The sequence below is a fragment of the Budorcas taxicolor genome, chromosome 23, assembly GCF_023091745.1.
Source record: "Budorcas taxicolor isolate Tak-1 chromosome 23, Takin1.1, whole genome shotgun sequence".
NCBI classification, from domain to species: Eukaryota; Metazoa; Chordata; class Mammalia; order Artiodactyla; family Bovidae; genus Budorcas; species Budorcas taxicolor.
The window spans coordinates 17,979,804-17,998,028 of record NC_068932.1 but is presented as its reverse complement, the minus strand read 5'-3'; the positions used below and the strand labels follow the sequence as shown (position 1 = coordinate 17,998,028).

Below are 18,225 nucleotides of genomic sequence, written 5' to 3'. Positions count from 1 at the left end.
TCTATTTCTGGCTTGGTTATGTTAGTAGAAGAAGCCCAGCGGGCCTTGGCACAAACAGATGAAATAGCTACTGTTTCATCTATTTCCAAGTTATACCAAATATCAACAACACAGGATTATTTATACTTTTGTCGGAGGAGGAACTTGACTCCACAGTCCTTTTGGATTGATGAGTGGCCTGGCTGTCCCCATCACTGGTCTCAGCAGGGCCTGTGGCTGTCCACGCGCTGGGAGTTCATGGTCATTTTATCGGGAGAAATGGACTCCAGGTGAAAGTGAACTACTCAAACTAATAAAGTAGTCAGAAAAAAAATAGTGTTTGGAGAAATAAAAGCTTGAAATGTTGAAATCAGGAGTCGCTCTCCATCTGCTCTGTATACCAAGTAAAACGTGTTGGTCAAGCCAGAATGCCTAATCTTCAATAGCTTTGTGTGTGACTTTGGTAGCTTTTATTATTTCTATATTGTATATATATATAATAGAGAATAATTAATATATATATAAATAGAGAATAACATATATATTATATAATATATATGAAAAATTGAAAAGGGCATGGCATGACTTTGTTGCCATTTATGGGGAGGCTTTATGCAGGAATTAGGAACTGTGACATCCTAAGATGTGTCAAGAGCCCCCACATTTACAACAGCTTTAGATTTAGTCTTTTGGACTTTTTCTCTAAATGAGTTACAAGACTGAGCGAAGAAGCCCTTCAGAATAAACTCTCTACTTACTCGTGGCTCATTAGCAGAACACACTTCTGCAGTGTGGTACAAAAATACTTTCAATAAATTATATATTTATCTTTTGAATAGCATAATTACATTACCTCATACTATGTTAAAAATATCAGTCTGGTGAATATAGATGTTTTAAATATACCACTGTTTTGTAGTCCTGTTATTTTTCTAAGTCTTTATTATTATTTTTTTTAACGCAATGGAGCTTCAGAAGATCGAAGTGTCTGAACTGCCTCTACCTTTGAGAAGCCCTGGCAGTGTTCAGGGAAAAGAGGAAGGTGTTGCCTTGTCCCATTAGCCAGGATGGATGCTGTCAGCAGATCAGGACAGAAAAAGTGAAATACACATCAAGGCTGAACTGGCTTTCTTTTTCCAAGCTGCGTTATTCCCTTGGCACCCATTTCAGGCTTGATGTGCTTGTCTTTCTCCCCCTTCCAGATTGCAGGCTCTTTATCGAATCATAAAGTGAGCCCCAGAGATGTTAAGTGAGCCGCTCAAGGTCACCCGGGCAGTGAGCAGCTGCGCCAGAGGCCGGAGTCCAAGAGTGTTGAGCCTGCTTTATAAGATGGGCCGTCATCAGCTGTGCTATTTGGGGGAATTCCTGCTCAGAGTCACTGCTGCTTTTATCAGACCCAACACATTGCCAGGGGAACCGCTTCCTCTGTGTTGCCCAGACACAGGCAGAAAACGACAATGCATCCATTTGGTGCTTAATAAATGTGCTCATTCTCCTGAACAGTATATAGCCTTATGTTTTCACAATAATGTCAATATAAATGAGCTTCAGATACGAGGCTCTGGTTTTTCTATTTGCTGGCTCAAAGACCACTGGCAACCTCCGTTCCCCCAAATCCATGTCTTGTTCATCTCTGAATCTCTCAGTGTGGTTTAGTGAGAGGGTTAGGAGCTTGCCCACCAGCCTGGCCAAAGCCTAAGAGGTTGGCAGTGCACCATGTCAGTGTCAGTGTGGGGATGCGAGGGAGTGGGCACACCCTCACCCTGCCAGCAAGTTTAAGTCGTTACAACCTTTTTTGGAGGCTGGCTGTGAACATTGTGGGCTTCCCTGTTAGCTCCGTTGGTAAAGAATCTGCCTGCAATGCAGGAGACCCTGGTTCAATTCCTGGGGTGGGAAGATCCCCTGAAGAAGGGATAAGCTACCCACTCCAGTATTCTTGGGCTTCCCTTGTGGCTCAGCTGGTAAAAAAATCTGCCTACAATGAAGGAGACCTGGGTTTGATCCCTGGCTTGGGAAGATGCCTTGGAGAAGGGAAAGGCTACCCACTCCAGTATTCTGGCCTGGAGAATTCCATTGACTGTATAGTCCATCAGAGAAGGCAATGGCATCCCACTCCAGTACTCTTGCCTGGCAAATCCCATGGACGGAGGAGCCTGGTAGGCTGCAGTCCATGGGGTCGCGAAGAGTCGGACACGACTGAGCGACTTCCCTTTCACTTTTCACTTTTCACGCATTGGAGGAGGAAATGGCAACCCACTCCAGTGTTCTTGCCTGGAGAATCCCAGGGACGGGGGAGCCTGGTGGGCTGCTGTCTATGGGGTCACACAGAGTCGGACACGACTGAGGTGACTTAGCAGCAGCAGCAGTATAGTCCATGGGGACACGACTGAGCAACTTTCACTTCACTGTGAACATTTTACATGCACTTCCTCTGCGACATGAATCCTGCTTCTAGGCATCTGTTCTAGAGAAGTGGCCTCTCCTTGCAGAGAGGCTTGGACAAAGTGTTCACTGCCTCTGGAAACAACTGGAGTGTCTGGCAGTGAAAGCTATGAAGTGTCCATTCTTTGGGATGCTCTGAAGCAGTTTGATAAAATGAGATGGATCCATGTAGCTGACTGGGAGAGATCTCCAAGGCATGCTGTTTCGTGACAAGAAGCAGGCTGCTCAGTGACTATGTGTGCTGGATGGATATAATCTCTTTCTCATGAAGAACCGACCGTATGTGTAAATATGGGAAAGGATTGGAAGGCTACACATGGAGTATGATGACCACGTGACCATGGGTCCTGTGCTTGGCAGGGACAGTGGGCTTTTTTGTAATGTGGATGTATTGTGGTTTACTTAACCACTCCCCCACTGATGAACACGGGAGGCTTCCAGTCTTTCTATTACAAACAATGCTGGGATCAATACTGTTGCACAGATCCCTTTACACACGTATGCAGGCACAGATCTGTGAGGTGTGCCAGAAACAGATTTACTGGGTCAAAAGGCAACTGCATTGCTGACTAGATACATATCAGGCAATACCCCTCTGTTGGAGTTCTACCATCTTGCATTCCCATCAGTAACATAGGAATGTGCCTTTTTTAAAAAATCGAGGTGAAATTCAAGGAATAGAAAATTAACCATCTTAATGAATACAATTTAGTGGTATTGAGGACTCTCACAATGTCGTTTAAAGTGAGACTGTTGTGTGCCATGTCTGAAAATGATTTACAGTGAGAATGTGCTTATGTGCTTCTTGTTTAATTGAAAATGAAGAGAAAAATTAAGAGTATAGGCTTATAAAAAAAAAAAAGAGGGAACCTCCCTGGTTGTCCAGTGGCTAACATTCTGCTCCTCATGCCAGGGGCCAGGGATCCATCCCTCGTCAGGGATCTAAATTCCACGTGCCGCAACTAAGACCTGATGGAGTCAAATAACTATTTAATTAATATTTTAAAAAAATAACACAGGCTTTGAAGTCAGACAGCTCTAGGTCTGGATCGGGGGCTGTGCTTCACTGATTGTGTGACCACAGGAAAATGACTTATTCCATGAGAGGCTCAGTTCCCACATCTTTGAGATGGAGAAGAGAAAGCTTATACTGTGGGGCTGATGAGAGGATTAGATGCACTAACGTGGGAGAAGCTGGTTCGTCACAGCAGCAAATGTTGGTTCCTCTCTCCCGGGTACACCCTGGAGGCGGTGCCGACAGAAGCTCTGGCCTCAACAGCCTGAGTTCAAATCCTACCTCCCCCCTTTCTCTGCGCATCTTGGGCAAGTGTCTTCACCTTTCGAGTTTCAGTTTCAACATGTAAAACGGGATTAGTAGGGTGTGATGAGGACTAAGAGAGATAACAGGTACAAAGTACTTAAATCTATCTTGGCTGCATGGTTAGTGCTCACTGAATGGGGATTGTTAGGGTTCTGCCAGCTCTGGGCATAATGTCTGATACCTGGTACCCAATGGGTGAGGAACTCCATGAAGCTGTAACGTCTGTCCTCTCTCCTCTCTCACCCAGGGCCATCGGTGCCAACCCCCTGTACTGTGACTGCCACCTGCGCTGGTTGTCCAGCTGGGTGAAGACAGGCTACAAGGAACCGGGCATTGCCCGCTGCGCTGGGCCCCCGGACATGGAAGGCAAACTGCTCCTCACCACGCCTGCCAAGAAGTTTGAATGCCAAGGTGAGCCCAGGAGCGCTAGAAGGGATGGCGGGTACTGGGTTGCATCCCCCACTTCGTGCTTCCCCATTAACCGTGGCAGGGCCTTCCAGACATTTCTGTGTCCCTGTGGTGACTGGCTGGGGGGAGGGGGGGAAGATGGCAAGAATGTGGCCCCTGCTGCTTGTTAGCATGACTGCCCTCTTGTCCTGACATACAGCAAGCAAAAAAATAAAAAAAGCCAGGCGGAAAATCTCAGGCCATAAGGGCTCTAATCCCTCCCTGGGGTTATGTAAGGAAAATAAAAATAGCAGCAGTGTTTCTGGAAGCTCCAAGCCTCCTAGCAGTACAGGCACTCAGGCCTCCCTTTGGTAGGAATTGTGCTCAGCAATTAGCTTAAACCCCTGAGCACTGGACCCAGCTGCTACCCTCCTGACATCTCTAGAAATCCAGGGCTTGGTGTGATTGGTGGCGTCTCACCCTGGGCGTTTGTAAACACAGGCTCGGAGATTGATTGACTGATTGACTGAAGGCCAAGGGAACCCAGCCGAGCAGAAGGCAGTGGCCGAGTGGCTGCTCCAGGCTTGGCTTGTATGCAGGGGTACAGCTGCAGAAGGGCCCTGGAGGCCGTGGGGCACGGCTCCTGCCCTCCACAAGCTCACAGACCACCAGTGCAAATGAAGCTGACAGCCAGAGGTTAATGAGGAAGCCCCAGGCCACCCTGTGTGCAGGATGCTATCACAGGAGCAACACTTCAGAAGGGTCCGGTCTGTGGCCTGGCTGGCAGCTGTTGGGAGCAGGCCAATTTATGTTGAAATATTTGCTCAGTATTTATTTAATGGGGTGGGACTGGTACTTGATGAGAGGTTTGTGTGTGTGTGTGTGTGTGTGTGTGTGTGTGTGTGTTTAAATTTAACTGGGGGCTTCCCTGGTGGCTCAGTGGTAAAGAATCCGGCTGCGAATGTAGGAGACACAGGTTTGATCCTTGATCTGGGAAGATCCCACGTGCCGCGAAGCAACTAAGCCCGTGCACCACAACTACTGAGCCTGTGCTCTAGAGCCATGACTACTGAGCCCACGTGCCGCAGCTACTGAAGCCTGCGTGCCCCAGAGCCCTGCTCCCCAACAAGAGACGCCGCTGCAGCAGGAAGCTGGGCACAGCAAGGAAGAGTGGCCCTCAGCTGCCGCAACAGGAGAAAATCCCATGGAGCAATGAAGACAAAACAGAGCCAAAAGTAAATAAATAATATATAAAAAGAAAGCTCCTTAAAAATTTTTTTATTGGAATACAACGTGCATCATGGAAAGTTACACAGATAGTTAATGAAAGGCCCAGTGAATTTTCACAAATTGAACCTATCCAGGTCAAGAAGTAAGAGTTAGAACTGGACATGGAACAACAGTCTGGTTCCAAATCGGGAAAGGAGTATGTCAAGGCTGTATATTGTCACCCTGCTTATTTAACTTCTATGCAGAGTACATCATGCAAAATGCCAGGCTGGATGAAGCACAAGCTGGAATCAAGACTGCTGAGAGAAAAATCAATAACCTCAGATATGCAGATGACACCACCCTTATGGCAGAAAGCAAAGAAGAACTAAAGAGTCTCTTGATGAAAGTGAAAGAGGAGAGTGAAAAAGTTGGCTTAAAACTCAACATTCAGAAAACTAAGATCATGGCATCCAGTCCCATCACTTCATGGCAAATAGATGGGGAAACAATGGAAACAGTGACAGACTTTATTTTCTGGGCTCCAGAACCACTGCAGATGGTGACTGCAGCCATGAAATTAAAAGATGTTTGCTCCTTGGAAGAAAAGCTATGACCAGTCTAGACAGCATATTAAAAAGCAGAGACATTACTTTACCAACAAAGATCCGTCTAGTCAAAGCTGTGGTTTTTCCAGTGGTCATGTATGGATGTGAGAGTTGGACTATAAAGAAAGGTTAGCGCCGAAGAATTGATGCTTTTGGACTGTGGTGTTGGAGAAGACTCTTGAGAGTCCCTTGGACTGCAAGGACAGCCAACCTAAAGGAACTCAGTCCTGAATATTCATTGGAACGACTGATGCTGAAGCAGAAACTCCAATCCTTTGGCCACTTGATGCGAACAACTGAGTCATTGGAAAAGACCCTGATGCTGGGAAAGATTGAAGGCAGGAGGAGAAGGGGATGACAGAGGATGAGATGGTTGGATGACATCACTGACTCAATGGACATGAGTTTGAGCAAGCTCTGGGAGTTGGTGATGGACAGGGAAGCCTGGTGTGCTGCAGTCCATGGGGTCACAAAGAGTCGGACACGACTCAGCGACTAAACTGACTGACTGAGGTATCCAGCACCCGGATCAAGAAACAGAGCCCCACCTGTAACCCGTGAGGATTCGCCTGCAGTTATTACTAGAAAGTGTTTCTCCTTCTAGTCAAACTCACGCATTCTCAGTGGAACTCATGTTTCTCTACTTCTAGAAAGAGTCTGAAGTGGAGTGAGTGAGTGAGTGAAAGTTTCTCAGTCGTGTCCAGCTCTTTGTGACCCCATTGAGTATACAGTCCATGCAATTCTCCAGGCCAGAATACTGGCCTGGGTAGCCTTTCCCTTCTCCAGGGGATCTTCCCAACCCAGGGATCGAACCCATGTCTCCTGCACTGCAGGCAGATTCTTTACCAATGGAGCTATGAGGGAAGCCCCTCTGAAGTGGAAACCTAACTTAACTGGCTGGTCTTACTATTTATTCTTGTGAGGTCCTCATGCTCTTCATAGGGGGTCACCCCAGGCAGTCTGGCTGCCGGCTCCTCACCCACCTCCCATTTCAAGGAAGGGCCACCAAGTGAGTCCTGAAAGGGCTGGAGAAGGTCATGCCTGTGGCCAGAGAGGAGACAGGAAACGGTCTTTCCCCATTCAGCCTTGGAAACAAGTTCTGGGCGATGGACCTTTTCTCTCCTAAGCATGGCCTCCTCTCAGAGCCGGATCTCTTCTCTGCTGGAGTGGCCACCTTTGCTGTCCAGGCCAGCAAGTGACCGGGCTGAGGTGGCTGCTGTGGAAGGGTGTGAGGGGATGGAGAAAACCTCAGCTGATTTCTATGATAGCGACCATGACTTTCTCACACCGATGCCCCTGCTCTGCCCGCCACGTGGGAGCTCCTTACTATCCAACACCCGCCTGCGAAGCTCTTTTTTGGGATTATCTCATTTAGTCCTTCCAGCCCCATGAGGCAGGGGCTGTTTTTAACTCTGTTTTTACAGAGGAGGGTCCGGAGGCTGGAGAGGTGGATGTGAGGGAGGGTGAGCGTGATCCAGAGGAAATACAAAGGAAATACCTTGGGGAGAGGGCTGCCACCACGCGTCCCTGCATGCCAGGATGCCGGGGTAGGGGCGTGGAGTTCTGCCCAGCCCTGTTCCCCCTGCCTCCCCACTGCACTAACGCTCCCCTTTGCCTTAGGTCCCCCCACCCTGACTGTCCAGGCCAAGTGTGATCCCTGCTTGTCCAGCCCGTGCCAGAACCAGGGCACCTGCCGCAACGACCCCCTTGAGGTGTACAAGTGTGCCTGCCCCAGTGGCTACAAGGTGCGTGGGGGCTGAAGTAGGAGGCTGGGGGCCTGCTCGAGTATGGCAGGCTTGGGGCTATCCTATGATCACTCAGCCCACGGGGGCCAGGGCAGCTCCTGGCTCAGAGCGGGAGCCCCAGTGGGTGTGTCATCATGACCTGACACGTGGATGGGTAGACAAGTTAACTCCCGGGACAGGCAGGCTGAGTCGCTGAGGGGGCTGGCTGGCTCTGCTGAGTCACCGGCCCCTGGTTCTCCCTGGGGTACCCCCCAATCACTGACCTCCTCCCCAGGGCCGAGACTGTGAGGTGTCCCTGGACAGCTGTTCCAGCAGCCCCTGTGGAAATGGTGGGACCTGCCACTCACAGGAGGGCGAGGATGCTGGCTTCACGTGAGTTACTTGGGGTCCAGGGCTGGACCCTGGTGGGCAGGGTGTTGATCGGTCCGACCTCGGAGCCTTCTTTCTCTGAATGGGATGGCCCAGGGCCCTTGCGCTCTGGGAGATGGTGGGGACAGGCTCAGGGGGAGCAATCATTCACTCCAGATCACAGCCAGAGGCCTCTCCACACACCATCCCCTCGCCCCCACAGGCCAAGCCCCCGATGCTCACAGACAGTGGAAGCACAGAGACTCTGGGGGATGACCAGGTCACCCAGCAGGCTGGGTTGGCGTTGGGCTTAGAGCTCCTGCTCCAGGCTTCTCCCTGCTCTTGCCAGGCACCAGGCAAGTCCTCCGATGGCACTGGGAACTGTCCCCTGGGGCGTATGCAGTGGCAGTGCCAAGAAGCAGTTTGGGGACATTTTAAACGCCTGTCGTTTCTATTAACCTCCAGTTGAAGCCAAACACCTGCTTGTTGGGCCAATGTTGTCTGAAGGGAGGGTCCTGAGCCAGCTCCTCAGGATCAAACCTCCACCTGAGCCCCTGGGAAGGGCTGGGGAAGCCTGCCCACAGGTGGGAGCAAGTCCTGGTCCTGCCTCCGGGGTCTCCCCCACCAGCTCGTGGGTCACTCTGGTCGCACCATGGGCACGGGTTTCCCACTGCTCAGTGAAGGGCTGGACCTCACCAAGATCCTCCACAGCTCATCCTGCAAGTCCTCCCGGTGCTGACATCGCCATGTGAGCCCCCCACTCACCCTGCTCCCCCAGAGTCTCTCGAGCCCCTCATCTTCCCAGAGTTCTCCTGTACCCAGAGCTTTTCTAAGGAGCACAATTTATTTGCTGAAAATAAATTGCCAGCTGAGCAAACTGACTCTTCAGAAAATGATGTCAAGTCTACTGGCAGAAATGGTCAACGTGTCTCTGCAAACCCAAATTACCAGATGTAAAAAAGAAAACACTAAATGACCTCGTGGCAAGCGTCGCCTTGGAAACAGCGTCCTTACAATAGGCTCTGACCTCCTCTGGGCTTGGCAGCAGCTCCATCAAAGCCCCCACTTCATTGGCTAGGCTACTGGGGGGCATGTCTATGGAGGAGGGGGTGCAGCTGGGGGTAGCCCCTCACACTTGGCATTCCTACAGACTAGGGGGAGCTGTGGGAAGGGTTCTTTTGGCAGAAAGGGGTGCCTCCCTGAGTTACCTCCCAACCCTGAGACTTAACAAGGGTCTCTTCTGTTATCCACCCCCAGCCCTACTGGAGGGGACTTAGCTGAGATCCCCTTAACCCGCTTCAGACCTCTCTGGTGTCCCACGCAGTCTCGCAGGGGGAATGAAATTCCAGGACACACCCTGCAACAGGCTTCACACCTTTTTGTTCACATACCTGTTCCCCCAAACAGATTTTTTTTTAAATTACAAACTGCTTCATGCATTCTTAAGTGACAGCTAAAATTTTTCATGGTAAATTTAATTTTTCATTGCAAAGAAGGTCATTTCCAGGATACTGCACATATTATTAACACTTAAAAATAAAGCTATCATTCTTTAAATCACTCTTTTCTCATTCAGCGAAAAATCATTTTAAAATCACACGAAGGAGCTCCTCTTGAACAAGCTGCAACATCTCATGTCATTTGTGTTTTTTCTCAAACTAGTATTTCTATTTTATTCCCCTCACCACCACCCTCCCTGACTTTTTCTTCTACTATAATATGTTTTCATGTTAGAGAGGGTTTTCTTGAGCGCCCTGTCATACCTTCCTGCCTCAACATGGGTATCTAAGTTTAAATGGAAAGTTTTTTCACTCCTTTCTTGTCCCCATAAACCTCTGATGAAAGTTTCTTTTGCATTATTATTACAATGATCAATAATACACAGTTGATTAGAATAACATAACTGTTTTCCAAAATTTGATTGCTAATTATTACACATAAAAGTAACATTTTATTAGACTGCATCTCTTAATGAGACAGATGGAGCTTTGTGTGTGGATGTGCTTCCTTTTCTCCTCCTAATTGGTTCCTATGTCCAGGCATGAATATTATGGAATATCAGAGGGCTTAGCAGCCAATCTATTCCTTTTTAAAATACATATATAGCCCTCTCTCTCTCTCTCTCTCAAATGCTGAGAATGTTTGTTCACATAAGTAAACCAGTGGGATTAGGAGTTTTATTATAGCCATGTCTCTCAATTACTTGAAACACTTCCAAGTTAATACATCAAAAACCCAGAGTGATCGGTTATCAAAAATTATTTTTAATGCTCTATCAGCTGATAGTTCCATGAGGTCTTCCTTCAATTACTTTTTAATGCACAGAACTGGAAACCTCTTGACTTGCAAAAGCATTTGTTCCTTCATTTTGGAAACATCAATATTCCTAATTGTCCCTTTATTTGGCACCAGAGGATCTTAGGCCCCAGGCATGGCGCACCTTGACTTCAGGCTGGGATAGGTACCTGTGCACCTTTCGGGAGCTCTGGGGCAGGTCAGTTAAGGGAGGAGTTCATGCAGAACTTGAAAATGTGGAAATTAAGTGCTCAGACCTCTGTGACCTGCAAATCCTTTGGAAAACCACAGTTGCCCTAGGAGGGAGTGTACCCCAGTTTGAAGATGACTGATATCCAGGACCTGACTCCTGCTTACCCCCCAGCCGTCTTCTTACCCCATCCCTGAAATATGTGCTCCTCAAGTCCTGAACTATATAGAGGAAACTGTGGGGTGGACTGTAAGGCTCTTTCTCCCCCAGGCTTTTACCCCCACTGCCTTCCCTCTCCTTCCTGTTCTCCCCTGTCAGAGTCCTTAGCTAACTCACCACCTCCTCCAGGAAGCCTGCCCTGACCACTCCCCCCAGGGAGGAGCTAGGTGACCTCTGCCCCTTTGTCCACCTTCTCCAGCATCAGTTTTGCACCACCCTGGTCCTCAGTCTCTCCTTTGGTCGCCAGTCTCCCTGTCATCACCCCCACTAGACTGAGTGATCTCGTGAGCACAGGGCTAGTCTTGGTCACCTCTAACCCTCAGCACCTAACAAGGGCCTGATCCAGAGTAGGGACCGAAACTCTGGGTTGATGCTCCTGACTACTGGCCACAGGCTTACACCAGTGCCTCAGGAAGGCTGCCACCCTGGCTGTGGGCCCACCCACCTCTCCCTGCTCCCCACAGGTGCTCCTGCCCCACCGGCTTTGAAGGGCCAACCTGCGAGGTAGACACGGATGACTGTATGGGGCACTCCTGTGCCAATGGGGGCACTTGTGTGGACGGCGTGGGCAACTACACCTGCCAGTGCCCCCTGCAGTACTCGGGTAAGCTTGGCAGGGCTCAAGGATCAAGGGAAGCTGAGACCCAGTGCCCTGAGGCCTGGTTCTATGGGCAGAAGGCTAGGGCCCTGCCTCGGTGCCTGCAGGAGCTTTCTGCTGGGCTGGCCGCCTGGTGGGACTCGAGGGGCAGCTTCTCTCCTGCTCCCCCCATCTTTTCCCCAGGAAGGGCCTGTGAGCTGCTGGTGGACTTCTGCGCTCCAGATTTGAACCCGTGTCAGCATGAGGCCCAGTGTGTGGGCACCCTCGATGGGCCCAGGTCAGTGTTGCCCATTTCTGGGGCCAGGGAAGGGCATGGGCCACCACGTCACCTCCCCTCTGCCCTCCCCAGCCTGTTTCCTTACCTGTCAGGTGGGTTGGTTTTGGCTGTACAGTCAGAGCCAGGGGCAGGGTGGTGGTATTTGTGGTCCGACAGACCTGAGTTTACGTCGTGACCTGGAATGGGTGGCTTAACCACTCAGAGTGGTCTCATCTGCAGACTGGGTGCACCAGTAGCTTCCTCCTGGGTGGTTGGCAGGATTATATAAGCGAATGCATGACATTTGAAAAGTACTCAATAAATAGCTAGTCAAGGTCCACAATTTCTCATTGCCAATTGCAAAATGCACAAAATTCTGAAAACCAAATGTCCGTTTGGTAGCAAAATTTGATCCAATCAATGTATGTGGTATTAAAAACTGACCTGCACTGATAGGAGGCTGCTTACAGTCACCATTCATCCCATGTAGAGGGAATATGTGTAGAGTTTGCAGTAGAATGTGCGCATGTTTAATTAAGGGGCCACCCCAGATTCAACTGGCATGTTTCGTAATACACAGTTATAGACATTGTACCGGGGCTTCCCTGGTGGCTCAGATGGTAAAAAGAAAAAACAATCCGTCTGCAATGCAGGAGACCGGAGTTCAATTCCTGGGTCAGGAAGATCCCCTGGAGAAGGGAATGGCAACCCACTCCAGTATTCTTGCCTGGAGAATTCCACAGACAGAGGAGCCTGGTGGGCTACAGTCCATGGAGTTGCAAAGAGTCAGACATGACTGAGCGACTAACACTAATGAAACACTGTATTACCATTCCCAAATCCAAAAAGTCCCAAATTTCAAAACCTGTCTGGCCTCAGGAGGGTTGGATAAGGGGTCCTTGACTGTTGTCACCATCATTATTACTGGCCTATGTAGAAGTACTTGTCACCGGCAGACTGCAATGTGAAGATCATGGGTTTTTCAGATGTTGCTCCCATCTGCAGTTTTGCAAGCAGGTCTCAATTCTGGGACCCTGTTCCATCTGTCAGGGCAGGACAGTGGGAGGGCTTCTTCAGGTCTGTGGCTAAGGGACCAAACCCCAGCCACTCGGGCCAGGGCAGGGGCTGGAGTCCCCCAGGAACTTAGCCAAGTAGGAGCTGCCAGAGCCTCATGGGCAGGAAGTGAGAGCTGGGGGACACTGAGGCCCAGATATTAGATGTAGGGGCTGCACAGGAGCCTCTATCCAGAAAGTGGACAGATGCTGCACTCCTCGTGGAGCCGCCAGGTGGGCTTGGCAGAGCAGACCAAGCAGCAGTGGCTGAGCAAGTGGCATGCCTGCTCCTCGGAGAGACTGGACCTCGGGGACTGAAGCAGGACTGCGCATCGTCAGTCAGATACTGCTGAGGCAGTCCTTCACAGTGCAGAGACGGAGCACTCAGTGGGTGTACAGTGCATATTTACTCAACCTCCTGTCTTGGAGGAAGGTGGGAACTGCCAGACACTCAGCTCCGCCTGGAACCTCCCAAGTATTCAGTATGCATTCATTCATTGAATGAATGGATAAGTGAAATGTCAATGAATTAGTTGGTTGGGAGCGTAGCTACTGTCACACTTTTCAGAATGCAGCTCAAGACCCACCCAGTAATGGACTATGATCAGTTGGGTGGACCAAGATTAACCTAAAAAAAAAAAGAAAACATCAGACAGCATCATACCCTTTTATATAGTAAGGAGTGTATTGTGGCATAAAACTGGTTTCAGAGGAGTGTGTGTGTGTGTGTTTACTGGGTAAAAGGTATTTCTTACTGCTTGAAAAACACTGGAAATGAGATTTAAAAAAATCACACAGGCGCACTTACTTGCCAGGTTGTGTAGTTGAGCTGTGGAGTCTGTAGTTTGGAAGGGTTTCTGGTAAGGGTTGCTTACTGGCGGCTTCCTGGAGGAGGTGAACTATTGGCCTGGCTGGATCGAGGCAGGGAGAGAGGAGGGTATTCCAGAGTCAACAGGTGTGAAGGCAGAGAAGTGTAGCAGGGTGCAGATTGCTGCCCGTGGAGACAGGTATGAGCACGGAGTGGCTTGTTATGGGGGAAGCAGGATGGGGAGCATCAGGCAAGGTCATGTTTGAACAGGGTGGAGGGTATGCTCTCTGTCTGATAGGCAAATAGTTGGCACCTGTGGACTGACTCAGGAGAGGAGTGAGCCACAGTGTGAGCTGGGAAGCTGAGAACTGGCCTGGAGCCAGAAGGTCACGGGGAGGCGAGCACTAGCCCCACTGAGGCCCAGGAGGCGGGGCCTGTGCAGCTGGGAGGCTGGGGAAGGGGGATGGATGAGCCATATGTGACCAGAGCCGCATGTGGGGCTGATGTCCATCACCTGTGCCCACCCCAGGTGTGAGTGTGCGCCAGGTTACACGGGTGGCAACTGCACTGAGAACCAGGATGACTGCAGGGACCACCGCTGCCGGAATGGGGCCCAGTGTGTGGACGAAGTCAATGGCTACTCCTGCCTCTGTACCCAGGGCTACAGGTGAGCGGCCTCTGGAGGCACCAGGAGTGACTGATTTCTCCTAGCTGTCAGCGCAGGGGCTGGCAGGAGCCCCCAGGCATGAGTAACGGCAGAGCCTGGGAGAGTTAACTGTCGCTATGCCAGTCACCATCTGTGTGGCCTGGGGAGAGTTACTCAGTGGCTCAGAGCACGGGCAGAGGGTGCCTGCCCTGACTGACGGAGGGAGCAGGAGGTGGGCATAGATGACTGGCAGCGCTCCATCACTTACCTGCCCAGTGAATCCCTGAAGACATTAAAGGTCATTAAAGGTCACTTACTTTTGCATCTTGGCCTCTCTGGGAGGTTGGGAGGGAAAGGCACCTGCCTTCCTTCTGGTCACCCACCTCCCATGTTCTGCTTGTATCTTCTTTTAAAAAACAGTTTTATTGAGATATAACTTATATACCATATAATTCACCCAGTTAAAGTGTAGAATTCAGTGCTTTTTTGTATAATCTCCGAGTTAGGCATCCATTGCCACAATCAATTTTAGAAGATTTTCATTACCCCGAAGAAACTCCACACTTATCTGTTACTACAACCCTCTTCCATCTCACCTTTAGGCAACCACCAACCTACTAATGTCTGTGTCCATAGATTTGTTTATTCTGAATATTTCACATAAATGGAATCAACAATCTGTGGTCCTTTGTGATTGACTTTCACTTAGCATCATGTTTTAGAGGTTCTCCATGTGGAATCATGTATCAGAATGTCATTTCTTTTCATGGCTGAGTAATATTTCACTGTATGGATATACCACATTTGTTTATCCATTCATTGTTGATAGACATTTGAGTTGTTTCTACTTTTATTTTTTTGTTATTGTGCATATTTGATGCTACAAAGTCTTCTCTCTTTTGTGTCTTAAGTCTCAGTTTTCTTTTCTGCAAAGTTGGTATAGTAAAACCTGCTACCAAAGTTTGCTAATATGAGCACTGAGTGCTTCTTAAAGCTAATGTGCACACAAGTCACCTGGGATCTTGTTAAAAACCAGATTCAATAGGCTTTCCATCCCTGGCAAGTGCTCAGGTGATGTTGATGCTGCTGGTCCAGGGACCACACTTGTTTCTCACCTCATTTCCCAGCATCCTTCTGGCTCTTAGTTCTCATAGGGAGTGTTCAATTAGGAGCATCTTCCATTGCTTTAAAGCAAGCGTCCCAAGATGTTTAATGAGTTTCTCTCCAGCACTGTGGGAAAGGAAGATGCCCCCTTGCTCCTGCCCTCTCTGATCTGAGTCCTTTCCCTCTCAGTGGTCAGCTCTGTGAGACCCCTCCCAGACCACCTGCCCCCAGGAGCCCCTGTGAAGGGACTGAGTGCCAGAATGGGGCCAACTGTGTGGACCAGGGCAACGGGCCCGTGTGCCAGTGCCTCCCAGGCTTTGGCGGCCCTGAATGTGAGAAGCTGCTCAGTGTTAACTTCGTGGATCGGGACACCTACTTGCAGTTCACGGACCTGCAGAACTGGCCGCGGGCCAACATCACGCTGCAGGTGCGTGCCCAGGGCACCCAGTCATAGAGGGTGGTCAGAGAGCAACAGGGGACCCTGGTCTCAGGTCAGAGCATCATCAGGACAGTGGGGAGGACTCTGTTAGCCAAAATTCTTTGGATGCGGGTACCAAGATCTCAGCTTCAACTAGTTTAAGCACAGTTGGAAAGGTTATTGGGTCACAAAACCAGTTTTAGAGAAGGGCAGGGGTGGAGGTGGTCTCATGGGTGACTGGATCCAGAAAATCAAGCTTACCAGGATCCCCTCCCACCATCTCTTGTCTCAATGACTCCTCAGCTTCAGCCTCCAGTGCTGCAGACAGGCTTTCTCCATGTGGCTGGAATACGACCACAGCTAGCCCTGTGTTCCCTTATTTTGCCATTCTATGTCTTAAATTCCACTCAGTACATCATTATTTGAGGGAAAGAAAAGCAAGTCCCACTTCCATTTGCTAAACATTTCTTGGAGGAGGGAGAGCATTGCATATCACATGATAAAAAAATGAACCCCTCTTTGGTCATCGCTTTCCCCCAAATTTCATTCCCTGTCCCTACTGCCACGCTACAGTCCATGGTGTCACAGTCAGACATGACTGCACGGCTAAACATACACACATCCCAACCTCCACACCTTTCTTCTCTCTTTCATTTGTCCTCTTTCCTTTCCTTTTCCTCAGAACCTTTTAGCCTTTCAAACATGCTCACTCTGCCCTCCATCCCCTGATCTCCTCTCCAAAATCCTGTCCACTCACATTGTCCACATGCAAGACCACAGCTAACTTAACTGCTCAACAAAATAAAGCTCATGGAAACCCGGCTCAGCCGTTGCTTCAGGCACATCCTTGGAGAGGCTCGGTTTAGTTAGCCTGCTCTCCGGCTGCTGGCTCTCCCCTGCCAACTCTAGTTGGACCACAGTCAGCAACCTCAGGAAAGATCGCTGATTGGCCTGTCTCAGGCTACTTGCCCATCCCTGGACCAATCACTGAGTCCAGGGGGGACGGGGTACTATGATTGGACCAGACCAGCCCATGTGTCGGCTCTACAGACCAGGGGGTCAGCATCTTTCCCAGAAGAGGGACAGAGCAGGAGGAAACCATCACCGCTCCTGCAGCATCATCACAGCAGAATCTCTCTCCCGAGGCACAACGCCAGCTTTTGCTTGCGCGGCTCCAGTGACAAGCGCTTGCTTCCACGGTTGTTCTAGCTATTTGAGAGTCTTTCTGAATCTGTCCTTTCTATAGGTTCCATCCTGGTCCCAAGGCAGCTTCCTGAGGCGCACAGAATAGGATACCCCACAGCTACTCTAACTGTTCTCTCTGGGCACGTGGTCCCAAGCTCTTACATACCCCCAGCACAGAGTTTCCAGGCCTCAGCTGGCCCATCTGTCCTCCCTGCCTGGCCATGGCCGACTGGCAGTGGATGGGATTCTAGTGGGGTTGGGGGAAGGGGGAGTGGGAGAGAGGACTCCAGCCTGGGTCAGCACCCGCTGAAGGCTATGTCACTCACACAGGCAGGGGAGGACGGTTTCGCCCGCATTTCTCTTTTAATGGTGGGTCCTCCTTCTGCCCCACCCGCCAGCCTGTGCTGCTGCTGTGTGGGGTGGGGTGGGAGAGAAAGTGCCATTGCCATAGGTCTCCACGGCAGAAGACAACGGAATCCTGCTGTACAATGGGGACAACGATCACATTGCAGTGGAGCTCTACCAGGGCCATGTGCGTGTCAGTTACGACCCGGGGAGCTACCCCAGCTCTGCCATCTACAGGTAGTGCTTCCTCCTGCCCACCAGCTGCCCTCAAGGGCTGGTGGCGGGGGCGGGGGGGTGGGGGAGTCGTTGCTGCCACAGAGAGGTCTTCTGGGCCAAGAGCAGGTGGTTATCAGGATCCCCAGAGATCTGGGCTGCCCAAGTGGAAATGGCATTCAAACCGCTGAGTGCAGTCCCACACTGGGTCTGAGGATCTGGGGCCTGAGCTGTGGTCCCAAGCTTCCCCATCCCACCACCACCTCACCGGGGGCTCCACAGTGGGGAGGGGAGGCTGATTAGTTGGAAAGCCCTGCCCCAAACCCCTCAGCTTTCCCAAGAGAGTCCCCCGAAGGGGAACAGGAGGGACCAGGTCAGAGGCTACCGAGTTCCCACAATCCTTTCTCTCGGAGATTTGGTTTCTTGGGAAGCAGGTGCTGCACCAGTGGCCTTTCTGGGGAAGTGCCTGGGCAGGGACGGGTCAAACCGAAGGCCATTCCTGGGGTGGGAACACCTCGTCTCCTTCCAGCACTGAGACAATCAACGATGGGCAGTTCCACACAGTTGAGCTGGTCACCTTTGACCAGATGGTGAATCTCTCCATTGATGGCGGCAGCCCCATGACCATGGACAACTTCGGCAAACACTACACACTGAACAGCGACACCCCCCTCTATGTGGGAGGTGAGGACCTACAGGCCTGGGTGGGGCTGCAGCTGGCCCTCCCCGGCCTCTCCATTGTGTGGTGATTACTCCAGGTGGGGCCTCTCTTGCCCAGATCAGGACTCTCCTGTGGGGGACATTCCAAGGTGGCAGTAGGGGTGGGGAGGTCCTAGTGAATGGCCAAGCTGCAGGTG

At 50.5% G+C, this 18,225-nt stretch overlaps 1 protein-coding gene across 1 annotated transcript in view; it reads left to right on the top strand.

Annotated features, from left to right (window-relative positions):
* SLIT1 (slit guidance ligand 1) overlaps positions 1-18,225 on the top strand; it is a 170,577-nt gene that overhangs the window by 149,382 nt on the left and 2,970 nt on the right. The window contains exons 26-34 of the mRNA XM_052660767.1: positions 3,990-4,153; positions 7,567-7,691; positions 7,966-8,063; positions 11,208-11,347; positions 11,525-11,618; positions 13,987-14,124; positions 15,397-15,634; positions 17,262-17,392; positions 17,898-18,052. Coding sequence (XP_052516727.1) covers positions 3,990-4,153; positions 7,567-7,691; positions 7,966-8,063; positions 11,208-11,347; positions 11,525-11,618; positions 13,987-14,124; positions 15,397-15,634; positions 17,262-17,392; positions 17,898-18,052 — 1,283 coding nt within the window. The remainder of the gene's footprint in view (positions 1-3,989; positions 4,154-7,566; positions 7,692-7,965; positions 8,064-11,207; positions 11,348-11,524; positions 11,619-13,986; positions 14,125-15,396; positions 15,635-17,261; positions 17,393-17,897; positions 18,053-18,225) is intronic.